Below are 12,353 nucleotides of genomic sequence, written 5' to 3' on the forward strand. Positions count from 1 at the left end.
GAATTACATGTCACAGTAAACACTTGGATGCAGCTTTGAACATAAGGATGATCTGTCTTTCTCAGCAGGAGCTTGTCTGTTTGGATAGAGAGGTCTGAACAGTCAGGCTGGATTTTCCTTGGGAGAACAGCAAAGGCCTGTTGGGTTTGTCAGCCTTCATGGTGCCAAGTTCACTTGGCTTTAACTTTTGTTGCTCTGACAAATGGAGAACTGGCATGGTGAGGTGACTGAGATGAAGCACTGTGTGTCAGGGGCTTGGAGAGTTGCACAGGGGACACTGTTGTATGACATGCTCACTGCATGCATGCATCTCTGCACAGACCTGAAGTGACAGCATGCTGCCTGCTCGCCCCCTTGGTGGCATGTGAGAGGCAAATGACATCTGTCCCTGAACACCAGGCTGTCCTGCTGGCTGAAGGAAGGAACATGGATCTGCCCAGCTTGTTTTGGCCCAGACTGTCTAAAGCTGACAGCCTGGTTGGAAGCACTTGGCATTGTGTGAAGTGTGCAGCTGAAGGAGAAGAGGGCTTGAGACCATTCCTAACCCTTCTGAATGCAAAGAGCAGCTCTGCCTGGCTTCTCTTGCTCTCCTACAAACTTAGCTGTGGCTTGGTTTTCCTGCTTTGTGGACAGCACCAGCCACCATCGCTGCCTTTCTTTCTCCTTGTCTTTGGCACCAGGCTGTTGGTGATGGCTGAATGTAGCATCACATTGCATCCTCTTGTGGCCCCTCTGGAGCTTTATTTAGAGCACTGCTGCTTTCTTTTTTTCTTTTTTTTTTTTTTTCCCAGCTAAGACACTGGTGTTCCCAAAGATAAGATGCAGCACAGCTGCCTCTCCAGCACTGGATGCTGAATTTGAGCTCTGCTGAGCCACCTGTTCATCACAGGTGGTGTTTCTGAAACAGAACTTGAGATTTGCCCAGCTTTGGGATTACTTGGAGCAAATACTCAGCTGTACTAGTAATACCATCTGTCTTAACATCCACAGACCTTGGCTTAGAGCTCCTTACTGACCTTTCTTGACTTAATGGTTGTTAAAAGGGCTGAAAGAGGGAGTGTTACTGCTAATAGGAGTTACAATATTGCTGCAGAAAGCAAAAACTTTCAGAAAAAAAGGAGTATTTGTGGAAAAAAAACCCTGCTTTTGTGGCTTAGATCATGGCCCTGACCATTTAGAAGTGCTGGTCTGTGTATGACTGATCATGGGCTCAGACTTTATGGCTGTTTTAAGGGAGCAGCTACTCAAATCCTTCCTAATAGGGACCTTAGTCCACTGTAAGCAATAATTGACCCATGGATGAAGAGTGAAGACTTGAAGGAATGGTGGATGCCCACCTGGAGAAGACCATTATTGTGCTGAATCTGAATATAAGCTGTGGTCTGCCAGAGATTAAATGCTGTATATTAACCTGAATGGAACTATGCTGTTTAACCTCAGAATTATTATTTGGCAATATGATTAAATTTATTAGCCTTGGCATTTGAAGTGATGCCCTTTCACAGTGTAGCTTAGCTTTTGATTAAAGTGGAAACACTTGTTGGACTGTGTAATTTTTGGGATGTCTGTATTTCAAGACATCCTTATCCATACTTGTGTCTTAAAAAAAGAACAGCTCTCTCTCCTGCCTTCCTGACAGATGTGTCTGATCATTTCCCTGGCACTGGAAAATCTTAAAACCTGTGTGTGTGTATACCCAGGCAAACCACCCCACTGTTGTAAAGCTTTCCTAGGTGTTGTATGCACACGTGCTGTGGTTTAGATTTGTTTCCATCATGGGTTTGTGAAAGTTCGTCACAAAACAAGTGCAACAGAGCTTCCTGGGGGTGCTTGGAAATTCAGCCAGAGGATGGATGGTGAATGAATGACAACATGTGTCCATGTGCAGTTTAGTTTTGGAAAAACAGATACACAACTGCATAGCAAGACATTCAGTCAAGGCAGGCCTTGTCTTTTGAGTGGTTTTTTTTCACAGGGAAAAAACAACCATGTGCTTTGAGAGAAAAGCTCTGTGCAGTTCTGTACAGCTGTTCCCCACTTCAGTATTGAACTCAGCAGTCCAGGCAAGGAAAAACTCAGGGTGGGGGATCCTTTGTAAGTCAGGCTCTCATGGGGAAAGGTCTTGGTGGCAGTGGGCAACAGGGATATGCACTTCATGTGTCCAAGGTGTTATCCAGACCTCAAAATAGCATCTCAGCATCTGTGAATAAAAGGGAAATAGGTGGGAAAGTTCAGGTGTCTGCTGGTGATCTCAGCATTGCAGGCTTGATGCGGCAGGAGAAAACAGCATCCTTTTGTCTGCCCACTTTATCCTAGGAAAAGTACTGTTTACTAAGTAATCCTGTCTAGTGGGAAAGCCTGGGTAAAGTGTTTCCCACCCAGAAAATCTATTTAGCACCTACTCAATTTCTTCACAGTGATCTCAGTCACTCAGGAATATGGGATAAGTGGATGTGTCTGGTTCAACTCCTTGCAGACAGGAGCTGGCCCTGGATGCATGAAAGGCAATAACCTGGCCTCACCCCAGCTGGCTCTGCAGAGGAGAGGCTGGCACTCATATGAAGACATGGCAGAGTTGGTCTAAAAGGGATTGTACAGCTACAGATGACCAAGAATTCCCTGTAGTTCCTTCACACCCCGAATAATTTGAACACATACCCGTTGCAGGTTTTTTTCCCTCTGGAAGTGACAGCTGTCCAGACTGGAGTGATCCCTCTTCTCACACACGGTGCGTTTGATTTCCACGTGAAGCATGTACTTCAGCCCTCTGACTAGCTAGAGAAAGCAGTTTCCTCCTTTAGAGTGAGGGCAGGGGGAAAAGATGCCAAAACTTTGGCTAGGAATCAAGTGCTACACCTGAGAACTGTGTGTCACCTACACAGAGCCCTCCTTTGTAGCAGTGCTGTAGGGGACAGTTTTAGCAGCCCTGAGGAAGATCAGGGATGTTGTGTCTTGGATATGCCATAGGAGGGTCAGTTAGGAGATGATTTGGAGAACCATCAGGAGTCTACTGCTCTTACCTGTACCATGGCTTTCTTTATCTGTGATTCCTTAAACAGAAAGAGGTCATTGGAGCTGTTGTTGTATCTGTAGACCCCAAAGCGAGCGGCCTTGCGGACCGTGGGGTTGTTGGTGTTCACTGGGACAGGGAAGCCAGGTCTTATGGTTGAGTGGGGTGGTGTTACATGTATACCTGAAACAACACAAAACATCAGGGCAAAACACATCAGGGGCTTGGAAGGGTGTGAATTTCAGCCCTCTGAACCAGTGCTAAACTCTTTTACTTGTCCAAATACGTTTGTACTTCAGAAGGTTTCTGCTCACATCTGTTACAAAGTAGTTTTTGTTTACGTGTCTGAAATGGTGAAACAGTCCTAGGAAATGAAGTGACATAAAGAGATGCTGCCAGGAGTGAAAGCAGAGATCAAAATTACTTAGAAGAAGCCAGAGTATCACAAATATTATTTAAATGTCTCTGGTGTAACTCCTGGTTTATAGAAGGACCAACTTTGAAACTGCTTTTAAAGATAGGTCATGTTGCTCAGAGTGCAGTATAGTTTTGATAACATAACAAACACTAGCTCAAGAGTCCTGCTGCTCTTAATTTGCATACCTTATCTTACAGATACAAGTTTTTATCCCACACCTCTCCGTTAAACCTTTGATGGCATCTTGAGATTTTTTATGTTAGAAGGATTCAGATGTTCAGAAGAAATTCTTCACTAAAAGGGTGATAAAACACTGGTACATGTTTAATCCCTGGAAGTTCTCAAGTCCAGGCTGGGTGGGGCTTTGAGCAACCTGTTCTTGTGGAAGGTGAGCCACCTGGTCTGTGGCAGGGGGGTTGGAAGTAGATGGTCTTGAAGTTCCCTTCCAACCCAAACAATTCTACGATTGCCAAGGTCATGGAGTGGAGAAGCAAGGTGTGTAGGAAATGGAAATTGGGAAGTGTGGGAAGTTAATCCATGACCTTTCATGTTAGAGCAGTTCATAGGACCATTTACTGTGTATTTTTACTTGCTTGTGTAGCTCTTCCCCCATGCACCACTTATTTTTCAATCATTTAAAAGAAGCTCAGAGCTTACAGTTGATGTCATTATTTCACCCCCTTTTACACTTCCATTCCTCTCAATTTTCCCACTTCTGAAGTCAAAGAAGAGGAAAAAATCCCCAATCCTGCAGAAGGTGCCCTCCACCCACTGCTAATGCCAAAGGCTGCCAGTGCAGGAGGTGACCCTGTGTGTGTGCAGGCAGTGAGTCTGTGTGTGCTTGTGCACACAGAGGTTGTACTAAATCTGCTGTGAAAGTCAAGCTTTTTATCACCTCTAGCTTTTTTTCACAGATAGATCTCTCACCCACAGCCAGCTGCACAGAACATAGGCTGTGTACTTAAGCAAGTTTGCAGGGGCAGCTTGATGGTCCAATATATATTAAAAAAAAATAGAAACCAAACCAGCATTATGTGCCATCATCAGCACGGAAGGTGACAAAAATTTGTCTCACATGTTGCTTATGCACATGCTACTTATACTGCCACATCCTTCTCACAGGTGTTAATTGCTGCACCCACTTGTAACAGTGCTCAGGGATTTACACCTTGGCCTGCAAAGGAGAGACTCAATTCCATGCCCCTCCTCAACCCAAGGATGTCCAAATCCATCTCTCTTCCTGGCTGATACCCCAACTACCTAAATGACCCCCATATTTTCTTGCAGGTGGGAGCTGAGAGACCCAGGCCATGTGCTGGAGAGGAGCAGATGTTCTGCAGGTGGCTTTGTGTCTGGTGTGGAGGTGATGAGCTTTCCTGTGCCATGCCTCTGATCTGTGTTGGCACTATGGGTGTGCAGCCAGTGCTGGGCAAGGGTTTTGGTGTTTCTTCACCCAACAGCCCAGAATCCACTTGTAGGTCCCAAGACTGTTCTCTGTGGGATGGTGTCCCCTCACTGCAGCAAGGGTGGGATTGAGAGTCACAGAAGCTTGTGGCCATTCAGCCTTGGGCTGAAGGTCTTTCTCAGGTAAGCACATCTTACTCAGTGCTCAGCTCATGGGTAAAACTTTTCACAGGGGTTTAAGGCACTGGCATCCACAGGTGATTGAGGGGAGCCATGCAGGACCTGTCTGCAGGCAGAAATGAAGCTCAAGGCAGAGCAGGGCCTTGGTTTGCCCACAAGACCAGCTGTCCTCTTCCTCAGAAATGCCATGTTCTTCCTGTGCCGTCAATAGCAACCTAACAGCTATAGGGACCAGTTTTTTCCTGAGCTCACCTAGCAACTGGGACATTCTGCCAGGCTGAGAGCAGGCTGCTGCCTTGGGCTCGTCTTGCTGCTCCCCAGCACCTTGCTTGAATATCTGCTCTCACACCTGTTGGAAAGTCAGGTGTTGCAGTGGTGGGGGTGTTGACATCAGATACTGTTCTTTGTAGAAGGGAGTGTAACCACAGCTTCTTTCAATCTTAACACGAAGTCCTTTTGAGGCTTTTGAGAACCCTCAACACCTCTTGAGTCATGGTGACGTCTTTTATAAGCATAGGGTGAATGAGACTGGCTGAAATCACACTGTGTGGATGGGAAGAAAACTATTATTCAGACCAAGAGTCAGAGTCCAAGAGCCCTCGTTCCTGACTCCAGTGCCTGGGAGATCCAGCACTATCACACATGGCCAGACTGGACAGGGGTTGTAGACAGATTGTAGACTCAATGTATTGTAGACTCAATATACCATGTGTTGTAAGCAGGGCATAAGTTATAGGTTATATTTTCCCCCCAATTTTTCTCCCAGCTTTCACTAAGGGGAACTGGGCATTTTACCTCATTCACCTGTTGCAACTTGGTGTTGAAAATTACTCATACCAGAGCAAAATGGGTATAAAATCTACTGAGCCATTGTGGGAGATCTTTATGCCACTGTTTTCCTCTGGGGACTCAGATTTCTTAAGGCTAGGGTTTGGTTTTCTTTGTGTGCTTTCATTCCCATTTAAGGTGGTCACTGCATGGAAAACACACGGGTCTAAAGTCACTTTTACTGTTTGGAATAGTTTGCAGTACTGTCTTTCCAAACCCCAGAGACTCTCTGGTGTGAGGTACTTGTAATTCTGGTTTTCTCTCTGCAGCCTTTTCATCCCTGGCTTGGCTTGAGTGTCATTACCTAAAAATTAGAATTTGTGTAAGCCAATGGCCCCATTCCAGACACAAGGCAGACTTGGCTCAGAGGGTCAAATAACACTGCAGGGCTCTAGGCATACCAGCATTCCTGAAACATCCAGGCCTGTGTGGGAGCAGGGGCACAGCATAACATGGCCAGGCACCTAAAATACTCAAAGGCCACAAGTGTGTGATCTCATTCTCTGAGCAGACAACTCTTGCTGCTCTAGTGAGAGATGCTTAGGACCAGAGTATTCATGTTCAGAGCCCATCCTTGCTCCTGGACTTGGAAATCCAGGAGAGGAGAGAGATGAAAGATGGAGGGAAATGGAAAAAGGGAGAGAAGGAAAAGCCAGCCCTCCTCCTGCTCCTTCTGTTGGGCAATAGTAGGGTTAGATGCTTTTCTTGCTCAAAATTAACAGGCAACCATCTGTTATTAAGCAAACAAGGGCTGTTTTTGCAGATATGAGCTGAATGTTGTATTGAGAGGCTCTTTCTTGTGCTTCCTTCCTTGAGGATTGCTTTGGAGACCTTGTTCCTGCAGTATGAGAGAGCAATCCTGTGTGTGCTCCCTCCCAGGCTGCAGTGAAACAAATTAGCTGATTGCAACAGGTTGATTTTTTTTTTTTTCCCACCAGAGACTTTGAAAACCTCCTCCCCATTTCTCCCTCCTTTAAAAACTTCCTCCCCCTAACAAGCCTAGGTCTTTATCTTTACATTTAAGATGTGGCAGAGTTCCTGCATGCCTCTGCAGCCCCCAAAGGAAACCACAGCAGAAACAAAAAGCTACTGGCTAAACAAACACCGTCCCTGAGTTCTTTCCATATATGTGAACCAAAGTAATACTGAAATATATTCAGTAGTACTGAACCAAAACCTTCAGAGGAAAACACTCATGTCTGCAGCTCCCATTCTAAAGATTTAAGGCCAGCTGCAATCAAGAGAGTTCCCTTGCTCAGCAAAGAAAGAAATGAAACAGGTTAATGCTTCATTAAAAGTCAGCTAATCTGCACTCAAGTGTCCATCTGTACTTAGCAGTCAGATTGTTACCCGCAGCCTTTAGATTTAATAATCAAGGTCACGCAGAGTTTAAACACTGACGGATGAGTTAAAACCATAAATTGACTTTAAAACCCCATAATGATATCCCTGGACAGCATGGTTCACTACACAAGGAGAAAGTCTTTTGAGCAGTTGGGTTTTCAGCTGCAGCCTGAACCCTGCAGTGCTGAGCCAGCCTGGGCAGCAGTTGGAGAAAGGCTGCTATTTACCAGAGCATTACGTAGCAGCACTCACAGAAACTAAAACACAAGGAAAACAGCAATTATTTTCTGTTCTTACCACCCGAAGACCCGGTGAAGCTCCAGAGTGCCAAACAGAAAAACGCAGTGATGCTGCAGGAGAAGTTCACTGCCATCTCCACCACCCAGAAGAGGAGCCCAACAGCCAGAGGAGTAACTGCCCTGCTTCCTGCCAGAGAAGTGCTTCTTTGAGTGCCCTTATTGGCTGGTGGGGAAGAAAGAAACCACCCTAAAACCCCCTGAATCGTCACAGCTCTGATGCAGACTTTGTTTCCTGCTGATGACCACATACCTCGAAGCCCAGCCACAAAGCTGTGGCTTGGTGATAGCAGCACCAGTCTTGCATGAGACAGGGACTTTTGCTTTGTGATCCTCAAGGACTGGGCAGAAGTGGGGACAGATACGTGTGATACAGCACTGGGAAGGGATGTGGGGGTGAGGAGAGTTACAGTCATGTGCTTTAAAGATCATGGGGAAACTTCATACCTAAGAAATAGGCAATGAGCCCTGGGGACGTGGCTCTTGGCTTGCATTGTGCATCTCTGTGGGGACACATGACAGAGATGATGGGTCCAGTGTCTTGTTTCCCCTGATGTGGACATGTGGGGTTTGGGTTAGGGAGACAGGGAAGTTTTGGGGGTACCTACCCAAGGGGGCTGTGTGGAACAAAACCTGTAAGGAAAACATTTTGGGTTTGGTGGTAGAGGAGAGCATCACACCCTACATTTATAAAAAGTGTTATGACAACAGGAAAGAGTGGCATTAAGAGAAGATCAGTTTTTTCTATGTGATATCTAGAAAGAAGAGAAACCGGAGGAGAGGGGTATTTTGTCTCTCTGTGGCTTGCAGAGCTTATCAGCTCTGTGGTTGGATTCTCCAGTGTAAGTCCTTGATTTCCAGAAGATCCTCTCTTGGCAGTGCTGCCCCGTGCTGAGAGGCTTGAAAGACCAGGGAAAGAGATTAGTTGGCAGACTTTGTGGTGCAGCTGAAGTAACCAGATGACAGATTCAGGAGAGTGGGAGGTGAAGTGTTGTCTCACTGAAGGGCTGAGGGGGTGGACCTTGCTCTGTGTGTGTGTGTGCTTATGTTTCAGGAGAGCAGGAAGGTGATGGCTGCCTTTCACTTGCCCCAGCAATGTCCCTTTTTGAGCAGAGGCATCTTACAGCCTCAGGTAAAGTCCTAATGCAGGGCACTGTGGGTGGTGTATAAAGGGCTGGAGGAAAATATTCTTAATGTTTTGTTGTAGGAAGGGATTAGATAAATCCCCTTTTGAAATGTCCCACAGAGAAAGAGCGGGGCAAGCATGTTGTGTCAAACTGATCATCAGTACTTCTTGCATAGGCTGCTGAATCAGACTCCTAAGCCTATGGAAAACATTGACATGGAATGAGAAGGACTATCTTGAGGGGATTTAAATTATTCTACCTCTTTTTTTTTTTTTTTTTTTTTGAGCTCTCATGGTAGCCTGACCTGTGACTGTGACACAAGTAGGGACTCCATCAGGTGTCTTCAGCTCCCCCCTTTCTCCTGAAGAGCTGTTCTCAACATTTGCTACCTCGCTGACAGGTTCTGGTGAGTAAATTTCTAAGCCTACAGCCAGATCCTCTAACATGTAAGAAAGAGGTGATTGGGACCCTGTAAGGCCCCAAAACTTGCTTGATGATACACTTAAAAGGACTTACTCTAAGATATAGGCATGGGAGAAATACAACAGGATATTCTCAAGGGGTCAAAACAACTAAAAACTGACTCTTTAGAAAATCAGTGGATTTTGGTAAAATGTTTAGAGTACCCTATAGCAACCTTCAAGTACCTAAAGAGGGCCTAAAAGACAGCTGGGAGAGGGATTTTTGGTATTGTGACAGATCCACAGGAAATTGCTTTAAACTGACTGAAGGCAGTTTTAGGTTAGATTTTGGGAAGAAATGCTCTAGTATGAGGGTGGTGAGGCATTGGCACAGACTGTCCAGGGGCATTGTGAATGCACCATCCCTGGAAGTGTTCAAGGCCAGGTTGGATGGGGCTTTAAGCAATCTGTCCTGGTAGAATGTGTTCCTGGGCATGGCAGGGGGGTCAGAACTGGATGATCTTTAAAGTCCCTTTCATCCCAAACCATTCTATGATTCTGTAACAAAGCCAGACAGCAATTTCAAAAAAAAAAGCATGTGACTTCAGGTGACATATTTTTTCCTGTCTTCTTCCCTTGCCCCTTCTTTCCTTAAAAATGGATCATTTACACCTCTTCCATATCAACTTTTTCTAGTGCCCCTTTTATGATTGTGTTGGGGGAATTTCTCTAGTTCCTTACTCCTAGGAAGTAACAGAGTGCTCACTAATGAGCAATAGTATTAATAGTGCTAAGTGGTTTTATGTAAAAAGAATACAAAGAACATGACATCAAAAATTCCACCACCCCCCCCCCCCCCCCCCCCCCCAATTAGAGCCAAACAGTATCAAACTCCTCTGAGGTCACAGTGTACATATACCTGTTATTTTTCCTTGGGAAATTTTGTGCTGTGGAATAAACCAGTGGCTGGAGATTGTGACAGTTGTCCCTTTGCTAAATCTCATTCCAAGCAGTATCCCATCACTTCCTGGGATACTGCTCTGTGCCCCAAATCCATCTGCAGAAGTGGAGCAGCGTGATGTTTTGTCTGACATCCAACCCCAGAAAATGAGTCAGATACTCTTATCACTGAAATTCCCTGAGGGTCACTGGTAGGAATTTCATCCCCTTTACCTGGAAAGTGTGTGTAGATCTCCTCTACACCAGCCCAGGGCATGTGGGGCACTTGGTGGAGTAGATTTCAGTCACTGAATGTCCCAGTGTGTGAGCAGGCATCCTGAACAGGGAGAGGATGAACAAAAGTAGGCACAGAAACACTCACAGGTTATCCCAGGGTAAACAAAGCATTTGCTTCAAGCAAATGTCTAGCCCTGACCCAGTCTAAATCAAACTTATGATCTTTCTGCATTAAGATGGATTAAATAGATATTGAAAGACTTGCATGCATGAAGAACCCTGATGTTTGTGTTTTTTGGTGTGAGCAGGGGATGTTTATTGCAAGCCTTGGGATACCAAGTCTGCTGTGTTTTCTGCAAGGGAATTTTTAGGGTTGGTACATTCTCTCTCTCACTGTTGGCCTGAGTTACAAGAGGCTTTGGCAACAGTGCAACTCTGGGGACTCTTTAGATTAAAATAAAAAACCCAACCAAACTTCTATTATTCATAAATCAAGGATGTAATTTTATCCTCCTTTGGACTGAAGAAGCAGAAAAGCCACCGTACCTGATATTTTATTTTCATTTGGAACATGATGTGGTCGTCCTCATCATCCCCTTTTGCTTCAGTTATTTAGGGCCAGACATTTGTCCCTGCAGCATAACCCAGCAGTTGCTACCTTGCTTCCTGGAACCATGCCAGCAGGATCTGCAAGGGATCCTGTTGCAATTATACTCCTGTAAATGCAATCAGCATCTAGCCCTGCATCCACAACATTTCATCTTCAGTTCTCACTCTATTTTTGTACTTTGTGGATCAGTGTAAGAAAAACTAATCTCATTAATTTTTGCAGGGAGCTGGAGGCTGGCTGGAGTGTGTTTGAATTGTGCATTACAAGATTTTAATTAAGATGCATTTACCACTGTCAATAATTGCATTCTTTTCTCCTTTAAATATTTTTAATATTTTCCAGGCTTTCATCAGATCTCTAGGGCAGCTAGTTTAGTTGGTGTTGCTTTAATGAAAGGTTTGAGCAAGATACTCCATACTGGAAATCTGCACTTTGCAAGGGCAAAATATGTTGAGATCCAGAGAAAGGATAGTTCAAGGAAGAAGAAGCAGGATCAAGAATTCAGCTGAGGACTCAGCTGCTCCTCTACCTTCCTGCAGCAGGAACACCTCGCCAGCCCAGCTTTTGTAAGTGGAAAACCACCTGGAGAAGCCTCAGGATACTTGATACCCTTCTGGGTAGGGGAGTGGCTGAACAAGTTTGCTGAGGTACAAGGGGAAGGAACACTGGTGGCCACGTTTGGGAATATGTGTCCACGTATGAGAGAAATTGGTGGGTTGACCTCCAACCAGAGAATTTGTCTACTTGCCCTCCCTGCCAGATGCTCTGTAGCTCACCCACCCTCCCCTGTGCCTCCACTGCACGAGGAACTGTGACTTTTCAAGGAGATTGAGGCTCATGTAATTGCATCTGCTTTTTTTTTGTTTGTTTTCCTACCTGCAATAACTTCTGAATTTCTATCCAATATTAAAGCAGTCTGGAAGGCTTGAGGATAATCTGGTTACCATACATTTCTAGAGGAGAGACGTGAAGAAGAAATAACTTGGCTGAGGCAGGGGTAGGGGACACAACAGTGTTATTATTTACTTTATCTGCCAGCAGCTCTGCCAGCTGCTGTGAGAGATGGCCTATGGATTGCACTGCAGGGGACTGTGATATATGTGAAGACCCCTCTGTGTTTTACCTTGTGGCTGTTTTATTAATTTTGACATGAACAAACCTCCCATCCCTTCCCTCTCCAAATGAAGAGCCCAGATGCCCAGAAGCATTGGCTCAATCAGCTGGCTGGGGTCCTCTTTGAAGACCAACCTGGTTAAATGGGTCTTACCACATTGGAAAGTGATCCTTAGGGAAGCCACAGAGGGTTAGAGCTGCTAAAAAGCCATCCAGGTGGCCAAAGCAGGGGTGACAGTGAGAGGCTGCCTCAGGATGGCAGCTGTCAAGGGTCGGATGAACGCTGGGTTTTTGGTATTCAGGATCAGTCCTAGCACAAGCCATGAAAAAGCAAGTGCAAGACACAGTGAGGCACAGCAATGCAGGCCTGTGTCTGCAATGCAGTGCGTGCTGCAGCTCTCCCAGTGTGAGGGGAGAAAAATCCGTGTTCTCTAGCTGTGTTTGAA

The 12,353-nt window shown here is 45.5% G+C and overlaps 1 protein-coding gene across 1 annotated transcript; it reads right to left on the minus strand.

Annotated features, from left to right (window-relative positions):
• Positions 1-759: 759 nt before the first annotated feature.
• Positions 760-7,773, minus strand: CST7 (cystatin F). Its single transcript, XM_030268822.4, has 4 exons — positions 7,482-7,773; positions 3,021-3,193; positions 2,659-2,775; positions 760-2,200 (listed from the first exon to the last, which is right to left on the minus strand). The coding sequence occupies exons 1-4, from the start codon at positions 7,729-7,731 to the stop codon at positions 2,108-2,110; spliced, it is 633 nt and encodes a 210-aa protein (XP_030124682.4). The 5' UTR covers positions 7,732-7,773; the 3' UTR covers positions 760-2,107.
• Between the last annotated feature and the right edge of the window lie 4,580 nt (positions 7,774-12,353).

This window comes from Taeniopygia guttata, chromosome 3, assembly GCF_048771995.1.
Source record: "Taeniopygia guttata chromosome 3, bTaeGut7.mat, whole genome shotgun sequence".
In the NCBI taxonomy this organism is placed as follows: Eukaryota; Metazoa; Chordata; class Aves; order Passeriformes; family Estrildidae; genus Taeniopygia; species Taeniopygia guttata.